Here is a 20905-nt window from a genome sequence, read left to right on the forward strand (position 1 = left end):
CGCTCGCGCACACGGCCTGGCGGGCTCGGCTGGTAGGTGGTCAGCAGCGACTCTGAGGGGCTTGCTCAGCCTGTCCACGTTGAGACCGGCCACTCTGGGCTCGGCAGGGGGAAGGAAGCCCTGCCTCCCCCGCACCGAGGTACCCGGCAATCGTGCGTCTCCGTGACGGAGCCGCCATGCTTGGGCACATGTGTGTGGCCAAGGTCATCGCTGAGGACGTTTCTAATTTCACCGTCAGCGTCTTGAGCTTTACCTTTTGGATTTCTTCTGCATCGCCCTGCGGAAATTGGGTGTGATAAATACTGCTGCTGGGAGTCTCCAACTTCCAACGTCCAGCACTTACAAATGCCGGCCTTTGATGGACCCTTAACACGGGGAGAGCGACTTGGGGAAGGCCGAGCATGGGCAAGACGGATTTGGAGGGTGGGCACCGTCGGCACCGCTCTGAGCTAGAGGTCCGGTCTGCTGGGGCGGCCTTCCTTGGGGGTGAATGAGGTGCCAGAGCGTCTAGAATTAAGAAAAAGCAGTTTATAATCCAAGGGTCACGGGGTCCTCCGATCCTAGTGGCTGTGCCATGCCCACCCAGAGGATCCTGGGCAATCAGGTTTCAAATAGAGCGGGAGCAAGGGGGACGACCCCCGTGGCATCTGGACGGATAACCTGGTGTGAGCACCGTCCTGAGGGGCTCAGAAGGCTCCTAGTTGGGCGGCGCTTGTGAGAAGTTGCGTGTGGTCCAGATGCCTGGGTGTGTGGGGGCCTCCGCCTTCCTGTGTCAGCGTCCGAAACCCCCAGGGGCCGTCGCGGTGCTGGCCATCAGCTCGCTGGCTCCTCCGGCTGCTCCCCGAGCAGGTAGGGTCTCTGATCAACCCCACCTACGAGACGAGGAAGCAGGCCCCGAGGCTCCGGCTGCAGCCGAGGCCGGCTCACCTGAGGGCTGAGGCTCCCGGGCATTGCTCGGGACGCTGGGATGGGCCTCGGCTCACCTGTCCCCACCACGTCCTGCTCCGAAATGGCATCAGTGCTGGGAAACCAGACTTCGGGGTAGGGAGCTGCTACGGCCTGATCTGAGTCGTCCCCTCTGATCTGTACGAAATCTTAACCCCAGCGTGATGGAACCAGGTGGGACCTTGGGGGGTTATCAGGACCTGAGAGTGGAGCCCTCGAGTGGGGTTTGTGCCTCAATAAATAAGACCCCCCCCCCCAAGAATTCCATCACCCCTTCACCATGTGAGGACACAGGAGACAGCTGTTTGTGAACCAGGAAGGGAGCCCTATCGCCCTCACCGGACACCAAACCTGCCTCGCTCTTGGGACGCCCCAAGCCTCCAGAACTGTGGGAGAGAAAATTCTGCTGTTTGAACTGTGCGGTTTATGGCATTTTGTCACAGAAGCCCAAATGGACTAGGACGGGGTCTTGGAGGCCTACACACCGTCTTACTTCTTCTCCGGTTTCTCCAACGTACATCCTGGTATTTTGATTTTCTCCAACAGCCGGCAAGGAAAGCAGCCAACAAACGAGCAGGCCCGGGGGCCCGGGGCTCCCCAGGGAACGGGAGGCCGAGGTACGGAAGGCTTTCTTTATTGCGGTACAAATCCAGTGACGTAGGGGACGCCGGCAGGTCCCCCACGGAGGAAGCCAGAGATGAGGCGTCCCACCCACGGCCTGACGGGGGGGCTGAGATTCGGGCTAACGGGACGGACGGAGGCACCTGCACGGGCAGAGGGGGAGGCGCGACCCCGCTGACCAGGTCCCGGCCGCTGCGCGGAGAGCTCCCGGCTTCCGACCCGACAGGCGCGCCCGCCCCCGACACTCTCAGGGAGTCGCCCGCCCGCTGTCCCGTGGCCAGGGCGCCGGAGCACTGTGGGGACACAACACGCTGGCTCCGAGTTTCGGAAACGAGGTCAAGAACGAGAATTTTATACTTTCCTCCCATAATGAAGGAGTAACGAAAATTCAACAATTAGACTCGACGCTGGCGGAAGGTGGCCTCTGACCAACGTGCAGTTCTCGCTGGCCTCGTCTCTCGAAGCCGCCCGCTGCCCGGCGCTCTGCTGCCCGCGCCGGTCCCCTCACCCCGAGGCCCCTCGCCGAAGCATCGCCCAGCCTCGGACGAGGGCAGAGCCAGTGCAGGGCCCGGGACGAGCGGGTCCCTGATAAACGGAAAGGCAACGGCAGCAAGGGGCACTGGGGGTCCGGCGGAGCTGGGGGGCGGGGCGAGAAGATGGGGCCTGGCGAGGAGCGTCCCCAAGGCATTCCGGGGACGACCGTCGCGCGGGTCCCGCGAGGGGCGTGGGACCCCGACTGTTCCGCGGGCCTGCAGTGCCCGAGCAGACGCTCTGGAGAAGAGTGGCCTGGCCCTGTTAGCGCGTGGGCTCCCTGGGGACCCCTGTTTCTGAGGACGCCTCGCCACACTCCCCAGAACCCAAAGTCTCAGCAATAAAGACCTGGGCTGAGCTGAGTACTAATCACGGCGCCGGAGGTGCCTAGCACTCAGCCCTGGGGACACCGGGAGTGACCCTGCTCCTGACCTATGGGGAAGGAGGGGGTCTTGGCAGAAGCAGCTCAGAGACCTGAGGCGGGACTCCGCGAGCGCACGCGGAGGGCCCGCGGGCGCCTAGACGAGGCGCGTGACGTGGCAGCCGCCGGGCTCGTCCAGGTACAAGGTGCTGAAGACGTCGTTGAAGAAGCTCGGGTGGTACCTGCAGGCTCGCTCACAGTCCGGGTTGAAGTTCACCTCCAGGATCTGCGGCTGCATCGCTCGCCTCCCTGACGGCACGAAGCACGGGAAGCTCACTCTCGGGGGGCGGGGTGGGGGGCGGGGAGGGTTCTCCCGGCTCCTCGGGGAACCTGGCCCAACGCCTGCTCCTCCCCAGGGAAGCCTGGCGCTGCCTCTGGCCCCAGGAGTCCCGTGAAACACCACACCCAGCTCACGCATCCATTTAGTCCAGCCGAGGAGGCGGAGGAGGCGGAGATGCAGGCGGGGCGTGGGGCGGGCTCGGCCCCCAGGGGCTCTGGAGCCGAGGGTGGCTGGCCGGCCGGGCTGCCTGCTCCCTCCGCCTTGGCTCCCTCCGCCTCGCACGCACGGTTCCCTCCCCTGTGGGTTCTCTCTGAAGCCGCTGCAGTCCGCCTGCCCCTCCCGCTGTCACTCGGCCATGCGGGCTGTCGCCCCTCAACAGTGGGTCTCCCCGGGCCCGGATCCCCGGCTAACCAGAGGCGAAGCCCCGGTCAGACAGCACTGACCGGCGATGCCCTCGCTGTCCCCGGGGGGCTGGTGTGGGGAGGGCTGGACAATCGGCTTTGGGTAAGCGGGGGGGGGGGGGGTTTGGATTATGGGGAATCCCCCTCACCATCTGGACGGCTGTCCCACTTCAGCATGAGGTCAATGGCATACACGGCCCGGGATGAGGGGTAGTGGCAGAGGCCCAGAGGCGGCGGCTTGGCACATGCCACTTGGAACAGCTCCGTGAAGGCCCGGAAGATTTCGGCCTGGGGACCAGGGGAGGCGGGGTCACGGGGCCTGCATGGCTTTGACGTTGGGGCCCGTCCTCCAGAGCAGTGTCTCGGTGTGGGGTTTGCTGCCCCTTCCCGAGCCCCAGTCCCCAACTGGCTCCAGTCGGCTCCTACTAAATCCTTCAGGTCCCAGACCTGGGTATAGCCACCTCTGCCTGACACCTGCCCCCCTCTGCCGGTGATCACCCGCTGCACACCTGCCCGTGTCTGCTGCCGTGGAGCCCGCAGGGCCCTCCCCTGCACCGAGCAAACGCCCACTCCGGGACGTGGCGGCCAGCCTGCGTCTCCGGCCAAGGCCCTGCTGCCCTCTCAGGTCTGCAATCCTGGGACAGGCAGGGCCTGGGGGTGTCTGGCTGTCCCAAGGGCACCCCGAATGCCCCTCGGAGCCCTCCCCGACACTCCACGTCTCCGTCGCCCATTCTGTCCCTTGGTGGGATGAGCGGGGCCATCCCGAGGAGGCACGGCCCACCTGCCCAGTGCCAGCCCCAGAACCTCCGGCTTCGCTCAGCACTCACCTGCACGCTCCTCCAGGGGAATTCTGGGTACTGCTTCTCAAACTCAGGGATGAACTCATCATAGTGCACCTGAGACAAAGACGGGATCCGTCAGGCTCTGCTCCGCCATGACACGGAGCCTCTGACACTCGCTGGGGCCAGCAGTCTGTCCGGCCCACACCCTCAGGACATGAACGGGAGGCGGGAGGCTGGGTCTGCGCCCTGGATCTCGCTGAGTGACCCTAGACAAACAGATTTACTGCGGGCCTCGGCGACTCCGTCTGTAGAACGGGACGATGCTCCCTGCTCAGCAAACCGACTTTTGCGGGGCTGCTGTGTGCGTCGCGGGAGACGTGCTGTTTGAGATAACACGGGTGCCAGGGGCCTCTGTCTGTCTACACTGCCTGCCCAGAAGACAAGCTTACGTGTGTGGGGTCTGGGTCTGCGAGAACCCGCTCCCCAGGTCCTTCCAGGCCCCTCCAGGCCCCCTACCTGCTTCAGCACCACTTCCGGGTCGTAGTTCATGACAGTGAAATGTTTCTCATAGTCGTCAAGGTCGCTGAGCGAGAAGGGCCTGCAGGCCGAGCAGACAGACCCTCGAGTGAGCCCCGAGTGCGGCCGTGTCTGAGGAGCAGGGGTGCTCGGAGCCCCCCCATGTGGGCACCGGTTCCCCCACGGCCCCCTCACGGCTAACTGTGAGGCCCCCCCGTAGGCCCACGAACGCCATCGAGACCCGCGGGCGCCGGTGCCCGTTTTACGAGGAACGCTGCGTCCCTGTGGTGGCAGGAACTAGCCTCGTCCGACAGAGCCGGTCTCTGCCAGGAGCGTGGTGAGGCCTGATCCCCGACACGAGGGGCCTGCCCCCCCGGCCCCCCCCGCACCCGCCCGGTCTCCCTGGTTACCGGTTGGAGAACCGCAGCCAGAACACGTCGTACACGAACAACCTCAGGGGCTCCACCGACCGCAGCAGCACGATGTAGCGGACGTCGAACTTGACCCTCCCCACGTCTTCTCGAAGGAACAAGACAGGACTTTCAATGTACTTGGACACAACCTGGGGGACAGACGCAGGCTCACGGCGGCTCTCGGCGCGCCTGGGCCCGGCCGGAGCACCCAGGGGCGCCCCGACCCCGCTGGCTGTGGGCTCACGCTGTGGGGCGTCCACTGCCTGCACACCCCGGAGGACCAGGCTCGCTCCCGCGGTCCCCGCCCACCCCGGGCCCAGGAAGCGGGCCTCCGTGGAGGGACCCACGCCCCACGACTTCCTTCTTCCTCTGCCCTTTCGCACCCCTGCCTAGGCTCGAATGAGTTCTTCATCTTCTCTAACTGAAGGACAAGTTCCCGCCAGTTTTTAGGTTTTGGACACTGAATGTGAATTCTCAGCCGTAAACCCGCCAGCTCCCTACCCACCCGCTGGCATCTCCAGTGATCGCCCCACAGCCTCTGCCCGAGCATGTGACCTCGGGTCCTCAGATGCCCGACACTGCCTCGGACTCGCCCACATCACGACGGCACCTTTGTCCAGGGCCCCGAGGGGCTCCCTGCCCCAGCCTGGCCATCTCCTGGCTGCCACGGTCACTCGTGGTGCAGTGTGGGGGCTGAGGGCAGGCACCTCGGGTGGCTGTGACCAAGGCCCCTCCTCTCACCTGGCCTGTCACACACCTGGCAGGGCAGTGGATGGAGGGCGGGCCTATAAGACCCCTGTGAGCCGAGTGACCGTCCCTGCTGACACGCCAGGACCCACCCACGCAGGCCCTCGACATTGGAGTCCCCTCCGCCCCGCTCTCGGCGGCCGGCGCCCACCTTGGGGCTGCTCTCGCGGTGCCGGATGACGCTGTGCAGGCTCTTGGTGATGTGCGTGTCCAGGCTGCGGGCCAGGCTCCAGGGCTTGCAGATCCAGTGGTTGTCCTCGCCCCTGGCAGAAGAGGGCCCGGCTAGGCTGCACCCCAGGCCCGCCCTCCCACGCAGCGTCCCCCTGGGACCGTGGCAGTGGGGGGACACTCGGACTTCCTCGGGGGGGTGAGGGGGGCGTCACAGCAGAGAGGTTGGAGGCGAGGCCTTGGGGACCTGCTGGAGCACCTGCTGGAGCCTGGACCCACAGCAGCCATGGGTGGCTGTGCTCAGGGCCCATGGCTCACAGCAGCACGGCCTGTGCACAGTAGGTGCTTAGCTAGGGCGCAGGCTGGCAGCGCGAGGCCGGGTGCAGGTGGGGGGGTGCGCACGGCTCTGTGGTGGGGGTGCTTACCGCTGCTCCCGCTGCTGGAAGTAGCTGACGAACTGGGGCAGCTCCGTGCGCAGGTTGAAGGTGCGGGGCAGCCAGGCCGGGCCCTCGGGGCCTCCGGCCCGGCGTGCGATGGAAGCCAGGCAGTCCTTCACCGTCAGCAGGTTCTCGCAGGGGAACTGGTTCAGCAGCACGTGGGGCCTCTCCTGGCTGAGCCTCCTGCAGGGCCGAGTGGGCGACCGGCTCAGCGACCGGCTTGGCGGGCCGCCAGGGGCTCCGGGCCAGCCCGGCTGCGCAGGGCCTCACCTGTAGTCCTTGAAGTGCGAGAAGTTGTAGAGGATGTCGGCGTCCTTCTCGCTCTGGGTGAGGGTGAAGCGCGGGTGGGTGAGGTGGTCGAGCACCTGCTGCACGTCCGTGTAGACCCTGCGGGGCAGGGCGGGCTGCGGTCAGACAGGCTGCGAGGACCCGCCCATCTGCTGAGTGGGCGTGCAACTCAGACCCTGGTTCCCCGCCTACAAGGTGAGCCCACACTGGTCGTCAGGACGACATGGGATACACTCGAGTGTTCCGCAAACGCGGCTCCTCCCTCCCGGGTGAAACCGCAGGACAGGTCCACGCCGCCGATCTCCCGTGCACACGCTCGGAGCTTGACCCTCGAGAAGAGAGCTGGAGCCCCAGGAGCTGCAGGTGACACGTGGCCAGGAGTGCCCTGGACGAGGCCGCTGCACACTGGGGCCCGCTGGGGCCTGCCCCGCTGGCCTGTGCTGGCGGTGGCGGAGGTGGAGGCGGCCACACTTTAAAAGCTGTGGGGTCGAGCGTGGGGGCAAGAGGGGGCCCAGCCCGGGACGGTACTGTCAGGGGAGGCACGGAGCTCAGGCGCCAGGCTGCTCGGCAGGGCCGGAGCATGCAGCCTGACGGACAGGCCTCAGGGAGACCTCCGACCCCGAGGAGGTAGAGGCGTGCTGGGCAGTGGGCCTCAGAAAGAGCTCCCGGGCTGCTGGGCTGGGGCAGTGGCCCCGGGGAAGGGGAAGGAACGTGGGCAGAGGGCCAGCGGGAGGAAACTCCTGGGACTCGGCGGGAGGGCAGAGGGGAGCATGTTGCCATTTCTGGCTGGACCAGGCTTGGGCAGTGAGAGGAGGGGCTCCGACTGGGGGCAGAGGCCAGCCCGCCCAGCCAGCCGCGGGCCTCTGAGCCTGCTCTACGCCCTCTGGCTGCGCTTGGCACCTCCACTTCCTCGCTGTAAGGGGAAGGCCAGCCCGGGCTTGCCTGCCTGGCCTTATGTAACTGGCCAGCCCACACCTGCAGACACCTGGGCACGGCCACACCTGGGCACGGCCCCTCCTGGCAGCCAAGGGGCCTTTCCCAGGGGCCCGGCCTTCGGGAGGAGTCCCGGTGTGCATGGGCCTGGAGGAGAGACTTCACTGCAGTGCCAGGTGGACACATGCTCTGGCTCACGCCTCACGCCTCACAGCATTCTTTCAGTGACGCTAAGAACGCCACCCTGGCACCTCTGTCACCCTCGTGCTGCCAGGACAGTGAACCTACTGCGCGCCTCCCTGCGCCAGGCACTGTTCTGGGAGCCAGAACTGAGCGAGCAAAGTGAGCGAGGACGTCGCATCGCAAGCTGAGGAGGAGCCTACGCACTTGAAGACGTGGTCGTGGGGGCGAGCCACCGGATCGATGGCGAGTGGCAGCTTCTCTTTGTTTTCCTCCAAAATGGCCTGGAAGGAAAGACAGCGGAGGGAGAGAAACGGAGCAGGTGAACACACGCTCCCCCAGCCCCCCTGCCGGCACAGAGGGTTTCAGGGGCGGCCTTCACGGGCGCCCAAGGCCCCTGGCCGCCCCCGCCCCGGGCTCCGGGACTCAGGCTGCTCAGGTGTTTGACGGCCGGTCTTATGTCACGAGAACAACGTAAACATTCAACCTCGACGGCCACCTCCAAACTTGGGGGTGGGGATGGGGCTGCCTGGTTCTTGGGGAGCCCCCAGGCTGCTCCGAGCTAAGCCAGGAAGAGCCTAATTCACCGCCCCTTGCGAGTGGGCTGCACGAGTTGCTTCTACCAAACACAAAGAAACTGGAATGGCGTGTGACTTCGTCGGACCTTGGATCACCTGCTCTGAGAAGCTGGCCCCCACTCTGTAAGGACCCTCAAGCAGCCCTGTGGACAGGCCCACGTGGGGAGGAGCTGAGGTCTCTGCCAACAGCTAGCATCACCTCGCCAGGTGTGTGAGGCGCCGTGTGGAAGCTCCCTCAAGCCTCAGACGACATGGCCCTGGCTGAGTCTGGCCGTGCCTTACGAGGGACTTTGAGCCAGAAGCACCGAGCTGAGACACTAACTCCCGTCTCACGAAGTGTGAGAGATAATAAACACATGCTGTTTGGAGCCGGATTAATCTGTCATCTGACGACAGCTCACTAACACAGGCGGCCCCAGGGCCCTGAGCGGAGGCCTGGTCCAGGTGGGTCAAATGGCTGGGATGCCTCAGACCACCAGGGTGTGGCCTCATGTCTCCTCTTTCTGGCCAGTAGAGTGTCCCAAGAAAAAGTGAAAAAGATTAATTTTAAGTCATGCTCCTTTAATAACCTCGAGATCAGGAAGTCTTTGTTCCTAAGCCGCTCCTAAGCCTCAGTTCTTCACACTCACTCACTTTTTCAGAAGTTTACTGAGCACCTACTAGGCGCAGGTACCTCACGAGCCTCTGAAACACATCTCTGAACCAAGAAGGGTGATCGCTGAGTTTTCAGCATGGTTTGTTCAGTCTCTAGGGGCTCAGATCGAATTCGAGGGGCAAGGTGCCACGGGACCGCTAAGCCCAGTCCCCTACAACCCACAGGACAGCTAACACCACGCCGTGCTTCCCATACTTGGGGGCATGCCCTGCGTGGCTGGTCCCCAGCGGGGGCTGGACGGCTTCCTCGCAGGGAGGCCGCCGCTCACAAGCGATCGAGTCCCGCTGGTTTCGGGCTCCAGTTCTCCCACCTGCTGTGTGACCTCTGGCAAGTTACTTAACCTCTCTGTGTCTCAGTTTCCTCATCCTCGGTGAAAGGTGAAAATAGGACAGCAACTCCTACTGTCGTAAGGATTACAGTAGAGTCTCGTGCCCACAGAGTGCTAAGCACAGACTCCCTCATCGCCTGGTTCCTGACTGGACCGGCCAAGAGGAAGCGGTGGCAGAAGACCAGATGGCATGGGAGGGAGAGGGTCCTGGCAGGGGCTGCCCCCCTACAGGCTCCGCCTCCCTGGGCTCACTAACCCTGGGCCGCTAACCCAGCCCGCCCCGCCTGCCGGGCCCTGCCTTGTCACCGCCGGCCAGGCACTTGAGAGGGGGCCAGCTGGGTCCTGGCGGGGCCCTGAGGGACGGGCTGCCCACGGACTGAAAGCACCTCTGCTGCCCATAACAACAGCGGCAACGACAACTACTTGTGGAGGGCCTACTGTGCGCAGGATGCCGTGCCACAGTGTCTGAGTGCAGTGTCTTCCTGTCCCTGGGGCGGGAGGTGTCAGAGGAGGAAAGGAAACGAGGCGGAGCAGCGCTGACCACCGGCGCCTGGCTCTACCCGGCCCTCTGAGCGACAGCTCGCAGCGTCAGGCACCCTGGGGTCAGGGCCCAGGCCTGGCGCCCAAGCTCTGAGCCCCTTGTCGCTCGGGTGCTCCCAAACTCTTCTCCACCTCCTGCAGTGGCCGGGTGGAGAAGGTTCCAGAAGCCACCAAAGAGGCCCAGGGTCGGAGGGGAAGGGCGGAGGGTCGCACCTGGTAGTGCTGGTCGGGTGGCTCGGGCGTGCAGGAGCTGAGGTCCAGCATGTCGGCGGGCGCCCAGGGCAGCAGCATGCACTTCCGGATCAGAGGGTCGGCCTCTCCATAGGCAAAGTCCCGGGTCACCTCCTCTGCAGGGAGACACGAGTCCCCGTCAGGGGGCCGCCGCGGACGGGGGCCCAGGGCCGCTCCGGGCGCGGTGGGCGTGGGACTCACCGCCCGTGTCCAGGTCCCTCAGGGGCCACAGCAGCGTGTAGGCCACCTGCTGCGGCATGTAGAAGAACGGCGCCGCGGCGAAGCTGGGCGTGTCCGAGTGCTGGATGCGGGCGCCGAACTCGTCCATGACGTACCACACCGGCACCTTCTCCTCGGCCGTCTGCGGGCAGAGCGCACGCCGCCCTGGTCCGCGGGCCCCCCGCCCGTCCCTTCCCCCGCCCGCCCGCGCCCAACTCTCCGAGCCTGGAGCTGCTCTCGCACGAAGCCCAGGCCCATCGACCCAGGGCTCCCAGCCTGTGGGCCTGTCGTGGGGGACCAGGACGCAGACCAGCAGACCACAGGGTGACCGCCTGTGTGCTATGTGTGCTAAAGGCCCATGGAGACAAGGCGCTTCGCCTCGCAGCTGCGTGGATGTGTTTGGTCTTGGATGTTGAGGGGTGGAGAACAGGGGTGAGGGGAAGGACAGACTTGTAGTTCAGGGAAGGCTCCCTGGAGGAGGCAACATCTAAGCTGAATTTAAAATAACCAACTTTGTTCTTCCCAACCTAAAAGTGGTGAGGGGCCGGAGCCTAAAGGTGCGTCTGGGAAAGCCAGAGGCGGGGGTGTGGAAAGCTGACGAGATGTGCTAATAGGACTCGACTCTTCTCTCAAAGGCCGTGAGGGTCACTGAGGCCCTCTAAGAGGGCAATAGAACCAGAAGGCACCAGGAAAGGGGCGGCCGGGTCACTGAGCCCAAGTCCAGGGGTCTGAGGGTTCTGCCCTGTGAGTTTAAAGGCTGCACAGACACCTGGGTCGCTGGCTGGTCTGAGGCGAACAGTAACAGGCCCACAATGAAGCCACAGGAACAAAGGGATTCCACAGGCCACGGGAGAGGCTGAGTTTGCTCATGCGCGGGATAAAGGCCCCCAGGTTGGGCTGGGGCTCTCCCGGCCACGCCCCTGTACCCCTGACTGCACGGGGCAGTGAAGGCCTGTGGCTGGGTCTGCCCTCCACCTCCCCTGGGAACTGGCCGCCGGCTCACCCCGTGGGACAGCTGGTAGGTCTGGTTGAACTTCCACATCTCCTCCAGCACCTGGTCCACGGCCTCGGGGCTGGGCAGCTCACCGTGGAACTCGACGCCCATCAGGTTGGCCATGCGGTGCAGCAGCCCGGGCACCTGCTGCAGCTGCTGGCGGGCGTGCTCCACGCGGCACGTCCAGGCGTGGTCGATGAGGAAGATGCTGCAGGCACAGGCCACGGGGGCGGCAGGAAGGTGGGCAGTGACTTGGTCTTCCCGGCACCAGGGGGTCCGGGCGCTGCCGAACCCTCGCTGCGTGACCCTGGGCTAGTTCCTCTCCCCCTTTCAGTTTCTAAAACAGGATGGGTCTCTATATCCTCTCACCAGGCGGGTACCAGCACCGGATGTTGTACAGAAGGTACAACATGCCGACTGCACACCAATTGCCATGACGGTGAGTGTCCTTGACTGTGCTCTGAGCTGCCGGAGGACAGGCCCATGGCCCCCACCTTGCTGCCCGCAAGCTGGGCCCACGGCAGGTGCTCGGCCAAAGTGGAGGCTGCACACTCTGGAGGCCGGCAGCAGGCAGATGTGCAAAGGAACCGCCAGGCGGAGCTCACACACACATGCGCGCGCGCGCGCGCGCGCGCACACACACACACACACACGCACACTGGGACTTCCGGGAAAGCGCCAAGGCCTTTCTCCCCGAGAGGCTCCACGTGCCCACACGTGAGGTCACCAGCAGCCCACGCACTCTGGTCTCCCTAGAGGAACCCGGTGGGCCATCTTCACAGCTCGCCACGACCGCGGCAAGCCAGGCCACGGTCCAGAGCCCTGCGGGACCAAGGGGCTCCACGCAAACAGGTGGGCAAAACGGCCCTCACCTGCCCACCCCGCCCAGAACCAACGGCAGGCGTTCGCGGAGCGAGGCCGAGCCGCGCGGTCGGCGGCATTTACTCATCGTGCTCACCCAGGTCCTGCACCTGCAGACCCAACCAGCCCGGCCTCGGATCAAAAACATTTGAGATAAAAGGTCCTTAGCTGCTGACTGCACTAAGTAGTTGAACCTATGATGAGTGTGTCTGTACCGAACATGTGAACTTCTACTGTCGTTGCTCCCGAGACAAGACAATTCACAGCGTTTACATTGTATCGGGTACTACAAGCAACCCAGACATGACTAAAGTAACGGGAGGACATGAGGTGACGCGCATATGCTGTGGCATTTTATAGGAGGGACTCGAGCATCTGTGGCTCTGGTATCTGCGGGGGTCCTGGAACCAGCCCCCCACGCACACCGGCGGGGGGGGGTTCATACGTCCTGAAACGAATGACTTATTTCTGCCCTTCTGCTAAGAGTTTACGATGCAGCCGGTGCACGGAGCCAGGTGACCCTGGGCCAATGCACGCGGGGTACTACACGCGGCGGTGCGGGAACGAGGGTGGAGGGTGGGGCCTGGAGGGCGAGGCCCAGGAGCCCAGCCCGCCGCCCCCTAGACCTGACTGCTGGTGGCACGTGAGAGGCCGTGGGCTACTCGAGGCGGCTGCTGCGCGGGGCCCGGGTGGGCACAGAGCGGGTGCCCACGGAGGTTGGCTGCACCGACTTAACGAGAGGGGTGAGTCTGTGAGTCCCTGAGTCCGAAAGCATGTGGAAGGCGGTGCTGGCTGCTGTGATGCCCTGTGTGGCCGCTCCCACCCCACCCGCACCCCGAAGGAGGCGCCAGGCACAGGGGCCCTGTGACCCTCACGGGCCAGCAGCTTCTTCCTCAAGGTTCCAACAAAGTTTGGGAGAGCAGTCTGCAGGCACGTCCCGACTAGGACGGCCCCCTTGGCCTCGGGGAGGCAGGAAGCCCAGGGTCCTGCCTGAACTCTGCCCTGTGGCCTGGGCCCGCTCCGGGCCTCAGCACCCTCTCCCGAGGACTCGGCCAGATCCCACTGCTCGCATTCCCAGGAATAAAGCCCCGGAGGTCATGTCAAATACTGCTCCCCAGACGCCACTCAGCGACTCCGACCCGGAGAGCCGGGGGAGGCCCGGGGGCCCTTGGGAAAGCCTGGGCTTACAAGCAGCGCCGCCCAGGGTGACAGCTGGCACCCTGCAGCGAGTCCCTCCTGCTGCTTTCTCAGCAAAATCGGACCCCCCCACAGCTGTGCTGTGGGACCACCGTGACCGGCGAGTGCCGTGGGGGCACCCTCGGCGGCGGGGCCCGCACGACCCTGAAGCCCAGCTGCCCGCGCGGGGGCCGCACGTGCCCGGCACACAGGAAGCCCGTCCCCGAGAGCCCCGCCGCGGGCGCCGGACGTGCCGCCGGGCTCCTACCTGTTGGGGCTGGCCGCCTGGAGCCCGTCCTCGTTGGTCACGATGACCTTGTAGCAGAGCTCGACGCCCGGGTTGGGCCTCTTCTCGCGGGCTTCTCGCGCGGCCTCGTCCTCACTCTCCTCCTCCACTTCTTCCACTTGCATTATCCCAAACATCTCCCCCGCGTCGAAGACCTGGGGACCACAGCGGGGCACGCTGGCGGACACCCACCCCGGAACCCTGGAACTCCACGCCTGGCCTCAAGGTCAGACTACATCCCTTTGGAGAAGCGGGGCCTGTTTACTGCCCAATGACCCATGTCACAGAAGGGAAGACAGGCTCCTAGCGGAATCAGTCAGAACTAGGGTGCCATCATCACCAGTGGAATCGCCCAAGGCCCCTCGCCTCACGGGATCCGTGCTTGGAAGGGGGCCTGCATGTACGTGTCCAAATTACATCTAGTTTGGTCCCTTGTTTTACAGGGAAAATGAGGCCCCGGAGGCAGAGGGGGTGGCTCCGGTCACATGGGAGTACATGGAAGTCAGGGCCCCAGATTCACTGTCATCAGAGGAACCGATCCAGCACCACGGTGGCTGAGGCTGGTCTGTCACCTGGGAAGGGGGTGTCGCCCACGCTCCAGGAGAGGTGCACAGCAGAAACGCAACAAAGGCCAGTTTCCCGCCCCCCCAAAATACCTATTTCTCACTTGTCTATTAAAAACAGAAGGAAAACTCATCTGACAGCTGCGGAGCAGCTGACCAGCCAGGCGCAAGGCTCCTGTGCTGGGGCTGAGGATGAGTCACTCAGGATCTTGCCCCCGGGGCAAAGAGAGGACCAGGTGAACAGGCCGAACCTGGAGGGCGGAACCTGGAGGGCGGGATGATTTGGGAAACTTCAGAGCCAGTGCCCAGGGGCAGAGTGGGCTGTGGGATGAGACTTGTCTCGGGCTCTTTCTGGGGTCTCCTTTAACCCTCAGAGAGCCCGGAGGTTGGGGTGAGGGACACACTGCCCCACCTCCCCGTTACAGATTAGGAAAGCGGGTCAGAGGGCTGGAATTCACAGCCTGGGCTCCCACCTGGAACCCCAAACCTCCAGCTCTCAACCCCCAAACCTGACGGGAGGGAGGGAGACAGAGGGCCTGCCTGAGGTCTGGCTTCTCCCTGGCTGGGAAGTGCACACGGACAGGAAGAGCTGAAATTTTAAACCGCTTCCCTCATCCTTTCCAAGGGAACCGATTTTCCTGGACAGGGCACCAGCATCATGGGCTTTGCCAACGGTCCAGGGCCCCCTTCCTCTGAGGGCGGGTGCCCCCTACACCTGGGCCCACAGCAGCAGCAACAGCAGGTTTCGCTCAGAACAATGACTGCAGGTTCGGGTCTGGCAACGTGGTGACTCACGGCTCTGCCCATAACCCATAATGGCAGGGGAGGGTCATGGAAAAACACTGGCCGCCCCTTAGCAGAGCAGCAGCAAACAGGGCGGAGGGGACACTACAGTCTGAGGACTGCCCACTCTGTGCTCGGCACTGGCCGAAACGTCTCTCATGCCTCCCTGCCCCATCCCCGCCAAGGCAGCGGGAGCTGGGGCCTCTTTCATGGTCCACGTTCTCCAGATGGAGGCTGGGGGTGGTGGTGAGTGACTTGTCCCTGTGAGGGTTTACTGCCCCTGGAGGGTGGCTGCGCTGGAGCCAAGCCTTCCCACATGGTGGTCCCTTCACCCAGCACAGGGGGCCCTGTTTATCCACCCCAACACACGGCTGGGGTCCCCTCCCACCCCAGCACAGGCCCGGAACCGGGGCGAGTGCTCAGGAAATGCTCAGGAAATGCTGGCGGAAGACAAGGCAAGTCATTTGGGGTTGGGGGGGAGGGGAGGAAATTCACTGTTACAAAAGATAGGTTACACTGTCTGTCTGCCCCTGACACTGTATCTTTTTCATAGCAACTATCTGTGTTCTGAGAAAGAAGGCACCTGGCCCACCCGGATTTTACAGATAAAGTGGCTGAGTGAGAGGGGTCTGTCCAGCAGACAGACTCAGTGGACATCCCCTTCCTGGCTGCGGAGTCCCCACCTAATCACCTGCACTGCTTCCTCTGCCTTGGCCCCCGGAGGCAGCCCCCTGAAGAGGAGCCTGCTTTCAGCAAAGAAGAAGGCGGCTGGCCCGTGAATGTGTTCTGGCTTCAGCACCTGGGCAAACTCCCCCAAACTAGGGCCCGCCCCTCAGCCGGGACCTGCTGGGAACCCCTGTGGAGGCGCGGGCTAGAGCCGCTGGCGAGCAGGATGGAGCCCACAGAAAGGGAGAGATCCGAGGAGCATCTAAGACCTTTCCGTTTTTTACATTCCTTTTCCATCTCTCACACCCTGTTTTCTTGAATCTACAAAAGGAAGGCGAGCCAGGCTCCAATCAAATGAGGAAACATAAAAAAAAATTCTATGACCTGAACAGTTAGAGTCACACAAATTCAAGGGGCTCCTCTTCTCCCCGAGGCAGTGGCTGAAAGCAAGGGTCCAGTTCTAAAGTCTGACAGACCTTGGGAGAGTCACTTCCTGTTCCGGAGCCTCAGTTTCCTTAACTGTCCAAGGAGGGGGGGAGTGACAACTTATTTCTCACAGCTGGGGGGCTTGGAGTTGTGGCGAGGTCAGCACCGACTTGGCACACAGCAGGAGCCAAAGTTCATTTTAGTTCTGTGGCCGCGCAGCCCTGGCCTAGCCCCAGGTGCTGGCGGGACCAGGGCCACAGGTATGGGGCTCTGGCTGCCACTCTCGGGCCCCAAACTTTAGAGGCTCCTAAAGCGCCAAGGAGGCAAAGCCTAAATCGGTCATCACTGCACTGTGGCTCCTCATCACCCAACCTCTGCCCACTTGGCTTGTTTATCCACACCACCGTCAACTGCCCGAGCCGCACACCCCTGAGCGTCTCACCGAGGCCTGCCCAGCTGGACACAAGTTCCCCGCCCTGGAGCGCGCACTCACACCGCGAGGTGCCGGACCCCCCCCCCCCACCTGCACGTGTCCTCCAGGCCTCCGTGCCTTCCCCAGGCGGACCCAGCCCGGCCTCCCCGCAGCTGCACCCCCGCGGTTCTGGGCCGAAGGCCCGCCCGAGACCGCGCCCTTCCCAGCAGAAGGGTCGAGAGCGGTCCACCCCCGGCGCGCCCAGGGCCCGCACTCCGTGCTCCAGCCTGTGCAGGAGGCGGCCCCAGCACCGCTCCGGGACCCCCACCCTGCGTCGCCCCGGCCCGCACCTCGTGCTCCAGCTTGTACAGGAGGCGGCCCCAGTACCGCTCCGGGACCCCCGACGCGCGCAGCGCGGGGCCGTGCAGCGCCGCGAACTCGGCCCGGGCCCGCGCGCCCTCCTCCGGGTCCGGGCCCCGCACTGACTCCGGAGTCCGCACCAGCCCCGCGTCCGCCTCCATGGCGCCTCCACCAGCACCAAAGCCAGCGCCGCCGCAGCCCGCGGGCCCGGCCCTCTCGACTCCGCCCGCCCGCCAGCGCCGCCGCCCCGCCCTCCTCCCGAGGTCCCCGCGCCACCGCCCACCGCCCGCCTGCACGCACGCCCGGCCGGCTCGCGCGGGGACGCGGGGCTCGCGGGGCGCGTGCGGGGGGAACCCCTGGACCCCGAAGGCCAGGCCGTCGGAGCGGCGAGCGCGCGTGCGTGAACGCGCGGGACTGTGCGCGCGGGGGGCGCGCTCGTGGCCAGAGCTGCCGGCCTCTGCGCACGCGCGCCTGGCGGGGGCGGGGCCTTCTCTCACGCCCGCGACTGTCCCGCGGGATGCCGGGAGGAGGCCCGAGCGCTGTCGGGACCGAAGAGACCCCGGAGCCTGCCCCGAAGGGGAAACTGAGCCGGAGACTGCGCAGTGGCTGAGCTGCCGCCCCGGGCGCCGACACAGTTTGATGACTTGCAGGCCTCGGGACGTAGGAGGGGCTCTCTGATACTTTGAATGCTTCACCTAATTTAAGTGCTGTAAAGAAGTGGGCCTTCTCATTTGGATTTAGAATGTAAATTTATGCATTTAAAATTGGGACGATTTTCCTACCAGTTGAGCTATTGCAAAGGTGTTTCAAAGTACAGTTGCAGAATTTCAAAAAATCATTCTTTGAACATCCTGATTTTTCAAGCTCTTCTGTGGAGGTTGGGAAAAAGCCACCACCAAGATATACCTAAGTGGTATATGGATTATTTTTGAGTTCAAGGCAACTGAGACTCTGAGGCTTCAAAAGAAAATTCTGCCCTAGGCCCCTCTATCTAGAGGAATTCGAATTGGGGGACTCACCCATAATAAGGCATTATCAGAGATAACCATATATATTTTTTTAAGCCTATCTATAGGGTAAGGAAAACTTGTAATTACTAAAAGCGCTTTGTATCATCCTGCAATGACCCTTTGAAGCCCACAAGGCACCTTGCCTCCTGGGTAGCTCAGAATGTCTTATCCATGTTCCCTTTGTCTCTGAACCTCTCGTGTACGTGGGGTCTCCGCATGCATGCGGGGTTCCCGTGTGTACAGATGTATTAAATTCGGTTATTCCCTCTCGTCGCTCTGTCTCATGTCTATTTGTTTATTAGACTAGCGAAAAGAACCTCGGGGTTGGAGGAAAGTATCTCCCTCCCACACACTTCCTCAGCCATGGGTTCTGTTGGCTTCCCGTTTGCAACTTTGCAATTGTTGTATTTTGCTAAAAGGCTCAAAGGCTAAAGTTTTGTTGGGTGGTGCTTCAGTTGGTGAATATTCTCATTAAAAGTTTAAAACTGAATTTGAGCAAATACTCCAGTTGAGAGGACTTTGTTCGACATGGCTAAGACGCTTGAAGTGGTCTGTGAAGGCTCAAACTTCCAGACTCCAGCTGGCGAGGGGCACGGAGAAAGACGTCACTGCCACGCTCAAGTATTTTTTCATGTCTGACACTAGCTTCGTCACAGAAAATCTGTATTTCAGTTACTCTTGCTATGAATACTTGTAAAGTTTTCACGACTATGGTTTTTGATTTGATTGGTATTGATAAAGACTAACTGGAACTTTAAGCGAACATAATCTGTCGGGAGAGTCTATGGTAGGAGCTGGGGCTTCTGGAAGCTCTTGTACTCTAGTTGCAAGACCCCCACACACAAGAACACTGCAGGAACTCTGTTTAGAGTAAAGCTTACGGTTTTACCTTCCTTTTCCCTTCTACACACTCCTCCATCCTGGCACGCAGTCCAGGGTGTGCGCGTGGCTTGCTGTGGCTGCGTGCACTCGCTCGCAACCCTCGCTTTTTTCCCAAATAAATACTTTTTGGTGATGAAACACCTAGACGTTATTTTTCAGTTGACGGTAAAATTTTACAGCTTGTTCGGATGAAATTCTTAACCATATCTAGTTCCAAATGCATGTCTGCTCCATGGGGTTATTACTAAGAAGGTTCGTACTGTGTCCCATTGAATTTCCTGTGAGTATTATTATCGCAGAAAAAGGCCTTCGGTGTTCAACTTTCTAACTGAGTTAGCTGAGTAGCATTCACAATAATGCTAGTTTTTCACCTCGGACAGACTGAACTTCCAAAAGCTTAATTTTGATCCCATGAATTGGATGAAAGAAATGGAATTGATGACTTTGATATAAATCGGCATCAACCGAGGAATAATTCCTCAGCCAGTGGATGTGCACGAGAAATAGCTCTTTGAGACGCATACCTTGTTTGGAATATTAATATCATCTATGCAATTGTTTTTTCCCCTGCCGACTGCATGACGCCAGACTGTCCTCATTATTGCGCAGAACAGTTATTAGCTTGGTTGGGATTCTAAATTCTTTGAGAATCTGATGAAGGCCGCGGGCTGCATTCCCAGAGAAATGCATGCACATGAACGTGCATGTGTGCACGCACTAAAGGCGCTGATTTCGCACCTACTTTTGAGGGGTCTTGGGTCCCCTGAGGCTTGCTGTGCCCGTGACTCCCAGATGGAAGTCCCCATGGACAGGGAGGGACGCCTCGCATTTCATAATGCTGGTCACGAGGAGAAATGGGATTTGAAACAGCTTTCCTTGCTGGTAGACCATTTAGGAGCAGGTGCGTTCCCTAACTTTGGGTGCCCTTCACCTTCAGGTCTCAAACTCCCGTTGTGCCTTCCAGAACTTACTGCAGCGCCTGTACTTTCAGCACTCAGGACAGCCAGGGGATTTCTGACAAGTTTTTTTCTTTCCCGATTTCAGTTACCTTTCTCCCCACCATCATGACCTCTGATGAATGAGATAGGAGCGGTGTTTACGTTCATTTTGTTTATTATTAAAGCGATTTTCACAAATGTTTAAATACATGCATATGTACGAACATAACGAGAAAACAAAATTTTGAATATTTGAGGCGACTAAAAAAAAAAACGTGGTCACACTGGTAGTGTCACTCTGTAGGCAGTGACTGCCGAAGCCCCGGGACACTCGGCGCCGTCATAGAAGACCAAGGGGAAGGCTTGCAGGCACGAGGGTTCCGCCGTCTGGTCCCTTGGTCCCTCCCCGACCCGGCGATGCGCAGGCATCCTGTGTCAAGAGCAATACGGACTGGGTCTGCTCAGACTGCGTAACGGTTCTGGTCGCGGCAGAAACGGGAGGTTTCCCCAAAGATGTGCGTGGCCTCGGGGCCGAACAGAAGATACTTGGCATCCACCAGCTTTCCCTCCCCCACCCCTACTTCTCGCCGCCTGTCAGCTGAGGGACACCCGCAGTCTCTACTGCGCCTGTGCCTGGACGCGCGAGGGGTCGATGGGGGAGGGGACGCTCAATGGGGGAGGGGACGCGGCGTGCATCGGGGCTGTGCGCAGGGCCTGGGCTGGAAGCTGCGGCCCAGTTCACCCAGCGGGCTCACGTTGGAACGGAAGTGACCTGTCCACTGGGGTGGAAGGCAGAGCCCCCCACCCCCTTTCTCTGAGTGAATGGTTAGCGCTTGTTCCAGAGGGAAGGACGCCCGTGACATCCGCCCCCTGCTCGCCTGCTTGCCCGCTTCCTCCTACCCCTGCCCCTGGACGCGCGGCTGCCAGGGCGGCCAGCCTGCAAAATTCAGTACCGACATTTCCGAGAGATGTTGCCTGCTTTGGGATCAGACGGGCTTGGTTCTGATTCTCGGTCCCGTGCATTATAACTACCGCCTTGGGCAGGTCGCTCGGCTCCCCAGTCTTAGGCTCCGCATCTGGAGAACTCGCTTAGCCCCATGTTCCTCCCGGGCGGAGGGGTTGTGTGAGCGGAGGGTAGTGGGTTCAACTCAGAGCCTGGCCAGGGCGGGGCGGAGACCCCTGGCCCTCCATGCTGAGATTTGGGGCGCACAAAGAATTTCAGCGGGTCTTTTCAGGGTCCGAGGAGGCCCTGTCTCTGGAGGCCACCTGTGCGGGGTTCTGGGTGGGCGCGTGTGGCCGCGCGGCGTCGCCCGGTCCTGGGGGCAGGGGGCTCA

At 62.3% G+C, this 20905-nt stretch overlaps 1 protein-coding gene across 2 annotated transcripts; it reads right to left on the reverse strand.

The window, feature by feature from the left end:
- Nucleotides 1–1562: 1562 nt before the first annotated feature.
- On the reverse strand, nt 1563–17147 carry TTLL12 (tubulin tyrosine ligase like 12). 2 transcript variants are annotated; one of them, XM_016135766.2, is made up of 14 exons: nt 16732–17147; nt 13514–13686; nt 11218–11416; nt 10197–10356; nt 9978–10111; nt 7871–7947; nt 6533–6649; nt 6251–6445; nt 5809–5920; nt 4908–5059; nt 4498–4579; nt 4027–4095; nt 3349–3487; nt 1563–2767 (listed from the first exon to the last, which is right to left on the reverse strand). In XM_016135766.2, the coding sequence occupies exons 1-14, from the start codon at nt 16900–16902 to the stop codon at nt 2616–2618; spliced, it is 1932 nt and encodes a 643-aa protein (XP_015991252.2). In that variant the 5' UTR covers nt 16903–17147; the 3' UTR covers nt 1563–2615. The 2 variants fall into 2 exon arrangements, with proteins under 2 accessions (XP_015991252.2, XP_036093512.1); XM_036237619.1 differs by lacking the exon at nt 16732–17147 and adding an exon at nt 15569–15701.
- Between the last annotated feature and the right edge of the window lie 3758 nt (nt 17148–20905).

Source organism: Rousettus aegyptiacus, unplaced genomic scaffold (genome assembly GCF_014176215.1).
Source record: "Rousettus aegyptiacus isolate mRouAeg1 unplaced genomic scaffold, mRouAeg1.p scaffold_m13_p_2, whole genome shotgun sequence".
NCBI classification, from domain to species: Eukaryota; Metazoa; Chordata; class Mammalia; order Chiroptera; family Pteropodidae; genus Rousettus; species Rousettus aegyptiacus.